At 32.6% G+C, this 15,213-nt stretch overlaps 1 protein-coding gene and 1 long non-coding RNA gene across 8 annotated transcripts; one reads left to right on the forward strand and one right to left on the reverse strand.

The window, feature by feature from the left end:
- The first annotated feature begins 2,373 nt into the window (after positions 1-2,373).
- Positions 2,374-8,286, forward strand: LOC18431387 (uncharacterized). 6 transcript variants are annotated; one of them, XM_011623966.3, is made up of 7 exons: positions 2,374-2,731; positions 2,871-2,970; positions 5,567-5,662; positions 5,809-5,861; positions 5,952-6,000; positions 6,118-6,165; positions 7,990-8,286. In XM_011623966.3, the coding sequence occupies exons 1-7, from the start codon at positions 2,415-2,417 to the stop codon at positions 8,083-8,085; spliced, it is 759 nt and encodes a 252-aa protein (XP_011622268.2). In that variant the 5' UTR covers positions 2,374-2,414; the 3' UTR covers positions 8,086-8,286. The 6 variants fall into 6 exon arrangements, 4 of the variants coding, with proteins under 4 accessions (XP_011622268.2, XP_020521031.1, XP_088714842.1 ...); XM_020665372.2 differs by lacking the exon at positions 6,118-6,165 and adding an exon at positions 6,201-6,267; XM_088858717.1 differs by having other exon boundaries at positions 2,387-2,731; positions 5,535-5,662.
- A 939-nt stretch (positions 8,287-9,225) lies between these two features.
- Positions 9,226-11,336, reverse strand: LOC148783364 (uncharacterized). Of its 2 annotated transcripts, none has more exons than XR_016049702.1 (2): positions 10,917-11,336; positions 9,226-9,560 (listed from the first exon to the last, which is right to left on the reverse strand). It is a non-coding gene; the product is annotated as an uncharacterized LOC148783364 (long non-coding RNA). The 2 variants fall into 2 exon arrangements; XR_016049701.1 differs by lacking the exon at positions 10,917-11,336 and adding an exon at positions 9,828-10,656.
- Positions 11,337-15,213: the final 3,877 nt, after the last annotated feature.

Raw genomic sequence — 15,213 nt, forward strand, 5'->3', positions numbered from 1 at the left:
ATAAAGGTTTCTAATAACATATTACATCTTCTAGCATGATTAAAAGTACATTTACTTTGATTGTTCAAGGTTTACGTCTTATCGCATCCTATGAAATATATGCTGACTACTTTTAAATTTCAAAATAAAATGAGATTTTTTTTCTCTAAATTTCCCTTTTCTTAATCATTGAAATACAGGCTAATATCAAAATAATAATGGTACGTACTTCCCCAAAAAGAATAGTATATGATGATGCTGATCGCATTCAAGGCCACAAGAGTTAGGTTAATATTTATTTTGGAAAAATTCATGTGTCGGTTTGGACTAATTTATTTACTTTGTTAGGGGTTGCTTTTAGGACTTACAGTGCGGATATTAAATTGGGTTTTAATTCATTGTCATAAGTTGCCAACTTCTTATTATTAAGATTACCATGGCATCTTTGTGATTTATTTGGATTATTTAACAAATTCAGTCCAACAACCATGTGTAACGATGCACATCACACCAATATTTCCATATTCATAGTGATATGCAATAGTGCATGTCGCGCAATCTAACGGCTATTTTGCCCCCTCCTCAAACCTTCCCAACATTATGTTTATAGGGGAAATTTATCAAAATTCTCACAAGTCATGATTATATGAAATTTATAAATGTCGTTTAATTTAATTTTAAAATATAAAAAAATACATTATCATGAGTTGTAATAGTTCCAAACATGTAAGATATTCAACTGGAGTCCATCGAATGGTGCATCTCATGCAAGCATTTTGATAAAGGGTAAACTTATCCCCACCTTTTTTATTTTACCTAAGTCTCTCATCTCTTAGTCACCCGATCTGAATGGATGGCTAGAATAGCTTCAGCTATAATGTCACAAGTGAGTTAGTGACCATTTGATTTACTCATAGTATTTTATTTTAATTTTTTTGTATGAATCGTGTGGACGTGAAATTTAGTGTGTCATCATCTAATTGGCCGCACCTAAAAACATATTTTCAAAAAATAAAATAATCAAAATACCTTTGAAATTTTAGAAATATTTTGGTCATTTTAATATATCAGGATTTTTTATATAACTTTTGTAGGTGCGTACTTAACAGAGAATTGGACGGCCCAAATTTGGTGCCAATATCATTTCTCGAAAAAATTAAAAATAAAATAGCATGTAGATGTCACATTGCAATTGAGGCATCTCAACGATTCATGCAGATCGGTGGCTGAGAGATGAGGAGCGTAGGTAAATAGTAAGTTTTCCCTTTGATAATTTCTCAAGTTACAGGTTAAGATGTCTCCAATGAATATGTTGGATGGTGATGACGAAGAGTCCTACCAAACATGTTGTCTCCATGATGGATTATTGGATATGGATTATGATAGGATACGTTTGTACACGTGAAAATATATTTATATAAAAAAATTTGTGGGAATTTTTTACACCAACTAGCTGCCAATTAGTCTAAAAAAACTAGGGTGTGGTTTCTATAAGGTTGCAACCTTAAACAATCCAATTAAGGTGCACCTCCAAATTTTTTCATAAGATGTAATTTAGGTCCAAAACATTCTTCGGATTGTCTCAAAATCTATTTCCATATCTAATTATAAAATTTTAAATTTTAAAAATAGTTAAAATCAAGTAGATATATAATTATATGAAAATCTTGAAAATAGACGGTCTAGATACTATGTTGTAAGATACACTATTTTTGAGACTCAAATTCTTTTTTTCATACTCATATATCTCGATGTCGAGATAATCAATTAAAGGGTATTTCATCATTAAAACAACCTTTTCGGATGAATTTTTTAGGTAGTTCTACATTTTAAAATTACAACCTTATATAAACATTTTCCAAAAAAATACCCCGAACTAATCCATGTGAAACATGGAGGAGTTCTTTCATGGGAGAGCACTTATTTTCACATAAAACCATAGTGAGTCTTTCTTTTTTTGGTGTAATTTAACAAAGTTGCAGTTGTCATACGGATGCATTCATAGCTGTAGAGGTAAGGTACACCCTCAAATTTTATCATGGTATATAATTTTGATGTAAAATATTCTTAGGATTATCTCAAAATATGTTTTTATATTTAATTATAAAATTTTAAATTTAAAAAATAGTTAAAATAAAGTAGATTTTTAAGATATGAAAATCTTGAAAATAAACGGTGTAGATAATATATTGTAAAATGCACTATTTTTCAAACTTAAATTTTTTTTTATTTTTCATAGTCATAAATCTCGAGACGAGGGTTTTTCAACATTAAAACCACCTTTTGTAATGATTTTTAAGGTGAATCCGCAGTTCTACATTATAAGGTTGCATCCTTATATAAACTTTTTCCATTTAACAAACGTGAGGTTTCCCTATAAATATTCAACAACGGGCGCACTACTTTCAAAATATGCGGCTCTGAAAATTCGTTGAATGCAAAAGGATATCACCCGCCCGAAATTCTCTTTTAACATCCCTCTAAATTTATTTCCCCCTCCCTTTCTCTCTCTAAATTTATTTCCCCCTTCCTTGGCGATCATGTCTACAGCATGCGTCTGGATGGCATGGCCAACTCTCCTCTCTCGTAGCAGGGGAAGTAGGAATTGGATGCTCTGCACTTCCTTTCTCTCTCTAAAATCCCCGATATCAAACCAAACATTCCTCAGAATCCCAGCTCCTGTTTATAAGAGAAGAGCAAATCTCACCAATTTCAGGCATTCCCCTGTTTTCATGATTTGGCAAGATTGCAAGTAAGCCTCATCCATCTCCCATTAAATGACCCAACACCCACTCTCTCTCTCTCTCTATGCCTTATGTAGTTTACTGCGCCATGCTGGATAAACCACTGGTGTTGTGTATGACATCAAGCCTTGATGAATTTGGATGCAGAGCTAAGATTGAAGTTGATGCCCCTGCTTCCGTTGCTTATAATCTCTATCTTGATCGTGAGGCCATTCCTAAATGGATGTCATGGATTTCGTCAGTAAAGGTGCTTATTATTAATAATCTCCATCTAATGCCTTCTTTTTCTCTTGTCCGTGTCAACTTTTCAAGTACCGCTTTAACTTTCAGTCATTAATACTTTCGAAGTTTGGATTTACAAGTATTAAGTTCAAAATTTTCGGACTTTCCTTTTCGGCTTTGAGCCTCACAATTTAGAAAGTTAGAATATCAGGAACTGGTAATGCTTATTGTGAATTGTCAATGGAGATATGGGAAGTGAGGGAGAAGTTTTTGGAGGTTGTTCCGGCGAGGTTTCATTTAGGTGGGGGGAAATGTTTTTGCTCTAAAAGCACTCTCACAACTCTGCTCTTATTTTTATGGTCCTAATGTGAGGTACACTCTGTCCATTCACCTTACAGAGTTCTTTATGCCTTTGGGCCTTCCCTTTTTTAATGTCTTATAGCCTTTTGCTTGCTTCTCTTTCTGATGTGTTGTAGTTCTTTTTGTTTCATGAGTGTTATTTCTCATACAAGAGAATAATCATTCTATTCATATGTTAATTGTTACTACCTTTCATGTTTCTTTCTTCATTATCTTGGCCATTACTCAATAAGAGACTTAGACAAGTAAATCACCACTTCTGAATTGATAAAAATTGAAACCTTATGCAAATTTAGAAACCAACCGACAATGATTCTTTCTAGATATGAGTTTTAAGAAAGGGCAGTTTGATCTTTTCTTCATTCAATTCGGAAAAACCAGTGGACGTTTTGGATTATTCATCATGATGTTTGTAGATCATTTATTTCCACTTTGTTGTTAAACTAAAAGAATATGTTCTTTTAACAATAAAAAGTAACTTTAATTTGTTCTTTTAAAGTAAGTTGATTTGCACTTGGATATACTTTAATGAAAAGAATCTGCACTTGGACTAGAATTTTGTGTTTTATAAAGATATTTTCTTTCAGCTTTCATTATATATATTTTATGAAACAAACACTAAAAATATTTCATCATTTTAAATTTCCTTCAAACTTCATGAAAGCCAAAAAGAAAGCCTCCTGGTATACTGATGGATTTTGAATAATTTTTTGCGTGTTTATCCAAAAAATAATAATCTTCTTGCATTTCACAAAACTATTTCATTGATTGTCATGGTATGGCCCCAAATCTTGCATTTCACAAAACTATTTCACTGATTGTCATGGTATGTATTCAAAACCTGTCACTAAACTCCTTGATTGAATGGAATTGATGCAAAAGAACAGAACAGGATCTTGAAATTTCTCAAATTTCATTGAATTACTTACCCATATGAATGTTTGTTATCCTTCTAGACCGGAGCCACTCATTGTAGTTTATATGTTTTTGGATCCTACTTCCTTATGCCCACTAGTTAATCTTCATTATTCAAGCTAGCTTGAAAAATATGAAAAGTTGTGATTTCAAATTGTTAGTTCGTAGGCTTTAGTTCATAACTTTGAAGAACTGCACAGACGTTTATTATAGAACTACAAAATGTATGTTCTTTAACTGTTCTTCTCAACACAATCTTTTGCCGCAATTGTTTTATAAAATGGATCTTTTATGTTTAGTAAAAATAGAAGTAGAGACAAGGAAGTAGTTAAGATTGACAGTTAGGAAATACTAAAAAGGCCACATTTTTGATATCTTGAGTCGATAATCCAGAAAATGGAGAAATTGAGGCAGATCTCGCATACAGAATTCGAGCTGTGTGGGCAAAGTGGAGATATGCAACTAGAATTTTATGTGATCGCCACATACCAATGAAGCTGAAGGACAAGTTTATATGACAGCTGTGAGACCAACTTTGCTCTATCGGGCGGAATATTGGGCGGACAAAAAACAATATGCCAATAGAATGAGTGTAGTGGAGATGAGGATGTTGAGATAGATGAGTAGCTACACAAGAAGGGATAGAGTTCGAAATGAATCTACTCGAAAAAATTTAGGTGCGGCACCAATGGGGGATAAAATTAAAGAGGGTGTATTTAGGTAGGCTGGCCATGTGTGGCGTTGACCCAGTACAACACTTGTTAGGAGGCGTGAGTTAGTTCAAGTGGAAGCATTGAAAAGGGCAAGGGGTCAGCCCAAAAGGATGTGGTTGGAAGTAGTCCGAAAAGATATAAGGACTTACGGTCTAACTGAGGGTATGGCCTTAAATAGAGCAGAATGGCGAAGCGGGATTCGTATAGCCAATCCCAATTAATTGCGAAAAGGCTATGATGATGATGATGATCTTTTATGTTTAACCTATTTTCTTAAATGATTACCTGTTTTAGAGACTTCACACTATTGACATCATTATGAACCACAAAACCCATTTTAGAACATGTGTGCTTTTCACATAAAGTCTTACAAAACTACCAAATGTGTGTTTTTCACTATTCTCCTGCCAAATAAAATCTTTGCTGCCACTATAATTTTGTAGAGTAGATCTTTATTTCTAACTTTTTTTTTTTTTTTACGAACGTCACACTATTGACAACCTTATGATTGTCCTTTGACAATTGTAGGCTCTCTTTTCCTAATAACCATAACAAAGATGTAGTTTATCTACAAATGATCATAAATATTGATCCCCGCCAGGTATTCCAAAAAAATAATCAATCAATCAACAGGTGTTGGAAGATAAACCTGATTTATCGCGATGGACAATGAAGTATAGTGCCTTTGGTCGTGATTTTGAGTTCAAATGGCTTTCTCGTAACTTACAGGTGAGGAATTATAATCTTTTCCTTCATATGTTGTAGGTTTTGAGAATCAACACTTCTATGTGTTTTTTATCATTTAATTTAGTATTTTTATGTTTACAAAGATTATTGAAATTGTTACTCCAAAGTCTCACATGCTTAATTTGCAGCCCATTCCTAATCAAAAAATTCATTGGCGTTCACTAGATGGTGTCCCTAACAGGTAAATACAGAAGATAATTATAATAGCTGAAGTTGTTAAACTAACGGTTTGTTCGTCAAATAAGGATGGCTGCCGGTTATTTCTGTGCAGAGGAGCAGTGAGATTTTACCCAAAGGGTCCATCTTCTTGCGTAGTTGAAGTGAGCATGGTTTGCTAAGCTATCTGAGTCTAACCAATATGCCATTATCATTTACATGTATTTTTCTTACATAACATGTGAAAAGGGCATTTACCAATGAAAATTTTGTGGTTTCAGCTTACCCTTTCTTATGAAGTTCCTGCAATCTTAGCAGGGGTGACCTCTGTAAGTATCATAGTCTTTTCTTCCTTTTGTTACAGAAAACATCATTGACCATATAAAGAAATAGGACCTTTGGGTGTCAGGAAAACTGAACCAAGATTTCAGGTTAGTAGCTCTATATATGAGTAAAGAAACACACCCCATGTACACATGTTAGATAATCTAATTTTAGCACTTCTAATTTTTTTTTTTTTTTTCGAAACTTGAAACGTTAGATGGAACTCCTTAATAAGATTGTGTATGTGTGTGTGTATGTGTATGGGTGCGGTTTGTATGGAGCCTAGGTTCTAAACAATCAAATTAGAGCCTACCTTCAAATAGTGTCGAGAAATGTGGTTTCAACACTAGAAATCTTTGATAGTCTTAAAATATATTTTCATCTTTATTTATGAAGTTTAAAGTTTCAAAAATAGTGTAGATCGACAATTCTATGAAAACTTGAAAATTGACGGTCCAAAAATGCATTACAAAATACACTATTTCCACACTTGAAATCCATTTTTTTCTCATATCCATGCATCTTGATGTCGAGATGATCAATTTGAGGATATTTGGGCATCAAAACAATCTCTTCTAGTGAAATTTTTGAGGTGGGCTCTAATTTGAGCCTCGGCTCTATATAAACTTTTCCCTATATATATATATATATATATATATATATATATATATATATATATATATATATATATATATATATATATATATATATATATATATATATATATATATATATATATTTTAGAACACACCACACTAATGGTGAACTTAGAATTTAGTTGCTACTCTTTGACCATATAATGCCCATATATATATATATATATATTAGAAAATAGCATTTAATCATAAAGAGTTTATGTATTTTAGGAATGGTATTTTTGTTATTTCAAACTCCATCCAAAACTCAATTCAAATTTAAAAAGATTGCTTTGACTTTTTGAATAATGATTGGACTTTAAAAGTAATTTAAAATTAAAATTTATATTGTTAGTGTAATTCTTATATTTATAAGGGCATTTTCTTGTCAAAAATTTCGGACTAGGAAATTCTAAGTTTACTATTAGTATAATATATCTTAGAATAACCACACACACATACTCAGAAAGACCAAAACAAGTAACAGAGAGATTTTTTTTACTAGGAACATTGAATATCATTTGTTAATGATAATAGGAGGTTACACTCTAGGACATTGGAGTGGCATTGTCTCAACTCACATCAGTACATAGACTAATATGCGATTTAATTTCCATGGTTCCTCTACACGAGTATGGCCTCATCGACATTGCCGAACAATCAAAGCATGTCTCTTTGATGCATTTCTATTGTTCAAATCAGTGATTAAAAAGATGATTTGAAATTTGGAAAATTCATCAAGTTAAATCAACCCACACATTTACGTTAAACCCTCACTCTAACATCCTATTTCTATGTTAATGTATTCCATAAATGCATTATAGGAGAGTACATTGCTTTGCTGACATAACAGATTTGAATCCACTGGAGTTCAATTTTTTTTTCCTAGCTTTTTACAAGATCTCAAAACTCAGCTGATTTTCCGACATTACTGTTTATCTCAGCAAATGGATTTGGTTTAGTAGCACCTGAGTTAACCATTGAGTTTAAGCATTGGTTCTCACCAAAATTATGCCTACCAATGGAACATCTTAAAATATAAGGGTCAGCACAAAGGGTTTTGGTGATGTTTAAATTATATTATTCCTTTTATATGCAATGCAGCTTTGATTGGAATGCTAAGTTGCACGAATAAGTCATCCCCCTTTGCCTTATTTAAATTATTTGACTTCTTTTATCCGTCTCATTTTTCAGGCATTGGTGCCACTTGTTGAAGGCCTTCTAGATGATGGTTTGAAGAAATTTGCAACCATAGCAAAAAGCTACTATTCAGGCCAACCTAAGACCTGAAAGCTTTTCCTTGCTTTGGGACCTAAGGTTCAAATTCTCTTACAATTGGATGCGATTAATTGTGCGAAGGTTAAGTTGTATCCTTTTTGTACATGCCTCTTATTAATGAACTCTATTCCTGTTCTGAATTTCCTAGTGTAAAGGTTAAATGTATCCTTTTTGTACATGCCTCTTATTAATGAACTCTATTCCTGTTCTTAATTTCGTGTTTCTCTTTAAACACTTTTGAGTGAAGTACTTTGTGCATCAAGGGATGCACATCTACAAGAGCATCCATGTAACATCCATCTCTGATATGGATGTTAGAAAATGGTAGCCTTACGAAAGTTTAAAATTGACGGTGTTAAATTATGTCAAAAATATTTTCTTTTTTTTTTTTGAAATTTATTTTCTTTTCAGGTTCCTACTATCATAGTTGAGATTTTCATCCCTAAAATTTTGAATCCAAAATTCATCTATAAAATAGATTTTGGAGAGATGATTCATTTAAATAGGTGAGTCAGCCGACTAAGAGAAATCTTGTCCATACTAAAATTCCCTTATTGTTGTGCTTGAGCAGGTGGCTTGTCTGCTTGGCATGATATGGATAATGGTGCAACTTAAAGAATAAAACCCACCACTTTTCTTGAGAATGCTTCAAATAACCCCCATTTTAGCTTTATAAATCTCTTTTGCTCTTATAATTAAAAGCGTGCATATTATTCCACTTGATTATGACATTTGATGAGTGCCAATTATCATGATTGTGCAAGAAGGCATGAATATTAGGACACCCAAACGGGACCTGAGTTTCATGATTTGTTTATGAGGGGATACAGATTTGCAAATGATCTAAAAAGTGTGTCGTGTGTTTCAAATTTGAGAGGCTGATCTAGAAATAGATGGGATTTGGTTTCCGATATTTAGCATGATCCCTAGTCACCCCTTGGGCTCCTACATGAATGTAATAAATTTTAGAATATTATTTGAACATTTTAGATCATTAAAAATCAATATATTTATTTTTATAAACTCGAATTTTATAAATAAAATATCGAGGGGATCTATAAATATTCAAATAATAATTTTAAAATAATATATACCATAAAAGAAATCTAATAAAATTAATTTGATGGGAAAATGATCCATATGGTCAATGAATTAAATCAATAAATATTGGTACTCTACTTTCAACTATGGACTATAGACAACGTTTGTTTTATCATGCTGACCAAGCGTTGCCCATGATTCGCAGTCCAAGCAGGGGCTCATTAGCGGGTCACCAAAATCTAGTCGATGAGACAACACAATTGTCACACCCCAAGAATTTACAATACTGTTATTCCTGAGATGTGACAGACAAAACATATATACATCAATTGATAGGACAAATTTACAGTGGCGAGCTCTTACAAAGTAACAAAAGAAAGCTAGCACAGCAATAATATCTTCCAAGGTTGATCTTGAGTAGCACTCAAAATGAATCCGCAGTTATCCTGAAAAAATGTTTACCATAGTTTGATGAGTTTGGTTACTCAGTAAGTGATCATCATAATCTTAAAAATAATCATGATTGAAAGATATCAATATTTTCCAAAATGAGATCTATTAACAAAAATGCATCAACAGTTTCACTTTCAATAAATGCATAATTAAGTATAATCCGAGTAATTGAAATGCTTCTAACACTTTTAACGGCAGTGCATAATTCAAAGGAGTTCACAAAATACCCTACTGGCGTCTCAAGTAGGTCACCTACATACCCCATCAACGTCCTGATGGGTCCACTTAATCCCTATCGGCGTCGCAGATAGGTCCACTTAATCCCTATCGGCGTCCCAGATAGGTCCACTTAATCCCTACAGGTCTACTTATACCTCACCGGCGTACCGGATGAGTCCACTTAATCCCTACCGACGTCCCAGATAAGTCTACTTATACCTCACCGGGGAACCGGATGAGTCCACTTGCATACTTAAATTATTTTTAAATCTCTTTAAACATTCGAAAGTAGCAATATCATGTACTCAACATATCACTGAAATCATTAATATGAATTTCACTTAAACCATTAATAACAGTCACTCTCTATAACATTTCAAAAATAACCAATCAAATATTTTGGGCTCAAATTTAGAAAGGTAGCAGTTTGTAAAGGCATTCTAGCATAATTGCCAATTTAATATGTATAGAAAAACTCTTATAGAAATTCAAGAATACGGAATTATCACAATTTATGGGATATCAATCCACAAATAAACATTTCACAACAATATTATAATCAATTGCAAAAATATCAATTTTTAAATAATAAGGCAGTCATTTGCACATGAATTTTACAATGTCTAAATATTCAAAACAGTAGAAAGAAATATCACAATTTTACTAAAAGCAGAAATATCTCATTTATTTCTAATAATTTGATAGTATCTAAAATTTTCTAACAATAGCCAAGAAAAATAAATAAATTTATTTTTCTAAGAAATTAAAGCATTTAAAATTTCTAACATAGATAAAATATCACAATTTTTATTAAAAAGATTATTTTTCAAGATAATGAGGTCGTGTGCGCATAAAATTTATCGCACCTAAAATTTATGATAATAAGCAGAAATAATTATTTCATTTTATTTTTAAAAAGAATGGATTATTTTTCGAGACAATGAGGTCACTTTCACATAAAACTGATAAAATAAAGATCCTAGACGGAAATATCACTATTTATTAAAAATAGACTATTTTTTAGGAAGACGATATCACGTACACACAAAACTTATAAAATAAAGATCCTGGACGGAAATATCACTATTTATTAAAAACAGACTATTTTTCAAGAAGACGATGTCACTTACAAAGAAGAAGATGAGGAGGAGTCAAGCTTCAAGGAGAAGTCTAGAGAGAGAAACAAGAGCGAGGAGTCCGTAATTGAGAAGCTTTTGGATTTCCTTTTATACAGTTAGCAGAGGTAGAGAACGTAGTTGGATAACTGTACGATACCTTCTCATTCATCTCTCTCTCCCTCCCTCTACAAATTTAGCAAACCCTAGATCCAAAACTCTTTGTAATTCTCTCTGCAAATCCACGAGCTCACTCCACAAAAGAAAAAATTCTGGTAGCCCTAACCTTAATCCCCTCACTTCGTTAACTCCACAATCGTGGCCTCTGTTAAAACCCTAACCCCAATCCTAAACCCTAACCCCAATCCTAATTCTCTGCTCTCCTCTTCTGAAACTTGCGAAAAGGTTGGGCTTTTTTGAAAAGAGATGTGCATAGGAGAGAGAGAGAAAAAGACGTATAAAAAAGGAACACCTCAACGCAAGGTGTCGTTTAAATGAGTGTTTTTATAAATCTTTAAGGTGGTGGACCGAAGGTCCACTCAAGTAAAATTGGACCTTCAAATATATTAACAATAATATCTTTTATTTATTGTTAATATAAAAGCAACAATATCCTAACGGTATATTAGTATTATTATTATTATTATTATCATTACTAATATATACTTATTATTTTATTTATTTTATTTTATTTTATTTTATTTTATTTTTATTTATTTATTATTATTATTTTTTGTATTTATTTCTGTTAACAACATTAATATTATTATTATTATTATATATATATCTATTTTTGAAAGTTTAGGATTGTTACAACAATCCTAGTATGTGGGTTTCAGGTTCTCCTCTAGAGATGAGTCAATGTCACCTAGACTTGATGCGACCACAGCTCTATGACACATAGGGGTATCTCTCGTACATCTATACGCTTCACCCTAAAAGGTGGCTTGCTTGCTTTCCCGAACGGTCTATCAATATGCATGTCGTGTGATGGTGCATAGATAAGGTTTTGGCCCCCATCTCCATAGATCACTATCACACACAAGGGTCACATAGTCCCTCGGCTCACTCATCTTGGCATATACTCCGACCTTGTCAAGGGATGACGTATTAGAACTCTTTTCGGTTTATTCTCTATGCCAAGGCAGCATGGGTTTTTCCCAACCCACTGGCTTAGACTGTCAAGTACAGTTCGGTATCTGCAAACATCGTTTACATGGTACTCCCATTGAGTTCATGATCCACTATATCAAATATCTTCTTACAAGCACTCATAAAGCCTTTAAAGGCCACATGAACCCAATAATAACAAGTAAAGAGGGGAAACGTCAAAAAAGACAAATATGTAACTTAGGAGCATGTGGTGTCCTCACTAATTTGAATTTGCTTTTTTTGCTACCTTGCCGGATGTAAGGCCTAGTGATTTAATTATTTTTTTTATGGTTCACTGATTTAAAAATTGTCAAGCAGAGTTGAAATTGCCCTAATGAGTCTAAGATCAAGAAGTGATTTTGGGCCGAAATCCCAAGAAACCCAAAACTCTTAACAATGCCTATGGCCGAATGTGTAAAGTGTTTTTTTCCACGATGGGTGAAAAATCGACTGCAATAGACCTATTATGTCTGTAATGGTACTGCAACAGACATAGCATTTCTGTAGTAGTTCATTTTTCCTCGTCATCTAAAAAAATGGACAGTGGCGAGATCATAAGCAAAAATATTGTTCATTTACATCTTTGGGTATTTTGTAGTGTTATCCGAACTTTATGATGCATTTATTGTAATTTAGTTTTTTATTTGAAATAACCGTTTCAAGTTCAGGGCACTTGGCTAAGACCTTTTGTAAGCCAGATCCTAAGTCCAATTTTCAAACACCAATCCTAACGTACGTGCTCGTACACTTTTTGAGAGAGAGATGAAAAGGGCATTAGAGGTTGACAGGACATTCGCAGTAATAATTTTTTTTTTTGTTCCTCTTTCATGGTCAAACCTTTTGTATTTGGATCATGAAAATAATAATAACAAAATAAAATTAAAGTGCTTCGAGTGCTACAAATGGAAGGGAGAGTTGGGGATGTAAAAGAATAAAGAGAACATAAACATAGTCCATATGTGCTTATGTATGGATTACCTAGGGGTGTTTTTATTGGAAATAAATAAAGATACAATGAGGCCATGCACCTAGTAAAGATCACAGTTACCTTATCTGTTAGATGTGAATTTAACAGCTATAGTGTACCTTTGACAGCATTGAAATATAACAATTTACAGTATTGAAATGTAACAAATATTTTTTTTATCTTGTTTAGAAAAATGGCACATTGCAGCCATCCGATTTTACATTGAATAGTCGGGAGTGTTTGTCAGCTTTGTGTATGGAAGGTAATTATCTCATTGCATTCCATCCTATTTGCAAAATCTAAAACCACGAAAATGGATTTGAATGGTTATGGTGACAGACTACAACTCTCGACTTATTTTGTGTGGCCAATATTATACTTCAATGCAAGTACTATTCTTATAATGCAGTAGTCCATGTTCACATTTGGGAATCACTTCAAATCAATATCACCAATCGGTGATAAGACGAGAGAAACTACATTTAAGTAGACTGGTTATGTGCAATGATGAGACCTAATACAACATCTGTTAAGAGGTATGAGTTGGTTCAAGTGAAAGGCTAAAAAAAAAGAAGGTACAGTCCCAAAATGATATAGTTGGAAGCATGAAGAAAAAATATGAGGACTTATAACTTCACTGAAGGTATGACCCTTGATATAGTAGAATGGTGGACCATGACTACTGTAGTCAATCCCAAATAGTTGGAAAAAAACTCTGATGATGATCTAATAACACAATATCTTGGATAGTTTGGATTGAATATTAAGTTATATTTTTTTGAGGAATTGTATGCAATGAGACTATTTTTTTTTAATACAAAAAAGTAACAATCATTGTTGACCATTACATGGGAAATCAAGAGTGGGTATATAGAAAAAATAATTTCAAGAAAAAAAATAGTGCATTTTGTAACAAGTTATTTAAATTGTTTATTTTCAAGATTTCAAGTGTTTATGTATTTGTTGGATTTGCACCATTTGTGGAATTTTAAATTTCATAATTAGTGTTGAACACGGATTTTGAAGTCATCATAAGATTTTCAATACAAGAACTACATCTACTGGAAATTTTTTGAGATGTGCCTTACTTGTCTTGTATAAGATGTGCACCTTAGCAAGTTAGGGAATAACAATAAATAGGCATATACCAAAAGGGGCAATAAATCGGTTTTGCTCCAAAAAGTCGGAGGTATAAAATCGAGTAAAAAATACACATCACCAAAAACCAGGAAAGTTACAAAATCGTGAATATTATGGATCTGGCCCAAAAAAAAAGGTCAAAAAAAATGGAAATGTAAATATAACATAATACGATATTATGAGTGTTGGTTATTGTATGAATACCTTAAAACCATTGGACTATAATTTTTAAAAGAAAATTATACAAAGAGACTATACTTTTTGAAACAAGGAAGCCAAAATCATCTCGTCCGTCAGATTTCAAATTTGATAGTTATAAGAGTGTCATTGACAATATTTAGAACTCAAAAATAAATTTATCAAATTTCATGACATTCCTCAAGCCATCCAATTTGACATCTAAATAGCTAGGAGTAATCGTGACATTCTTGGATATAAGATATATAGTCTCATAGTGTACAATTCCAATTTTATGCCCTCACCTTGTATCATTAGAGTCATGCTAACAAGTTTTTATCTAAATTATCGATAAAAACAACAATGCTTAGTCTATTATAACGATATAAAATATATGATAGATTTATTAGGAGCATACAAGAAAACAACAACAATACCAAATACATGAACTACATTAGCAAACAACATGCTCGAGATATGGGATTATTGTTTGAAGAAAAAAAAGGAAAAAAGGCCCTCAATATTAGATTGTAATTAACTAAAATAAAAAAAACTCAAAAATGTAAAATAGTGGATCGCCATGTTGTATATCTTAATTAAATAAAAAAGTTGAGAAGGTAAAATTTTTGTGTACGTCGAACGAAAGCAGCAAGACGTCTAAGCAAATCCAAATATTTAAAGTACACCTTGGATTCCGAGCTGCCTGAACCTTTACTTAATCTCTGTCCCTTGCTTTTTATAATGACAACCTATATTCAGAGAAAAAAAAAAAGGAATTTCATTTGGTTACTTTTCCTCTAACTCTCACCATTATCTTGTAGATACATAGTTATTTTGATGGATTGAACTTTTTCTAAGATGGAAAATTTCGATGTA

Source organism: Amborella trichopoda, chromosome 2 (genome assembly GCF_054954075.1).
Source record: "Amborella trichopoda isolate Santa Cruz 75 chromosome 2, AtrichopodaSantaCruz75HAP2 v2.0, whole genome shotgun sequence".
NCBI lineage: Eukaryota > Viridiplantae > Streptophyta > Magnoliopsida > Amborellales > Amborellaceae > Amborella > Amborella trichopoda.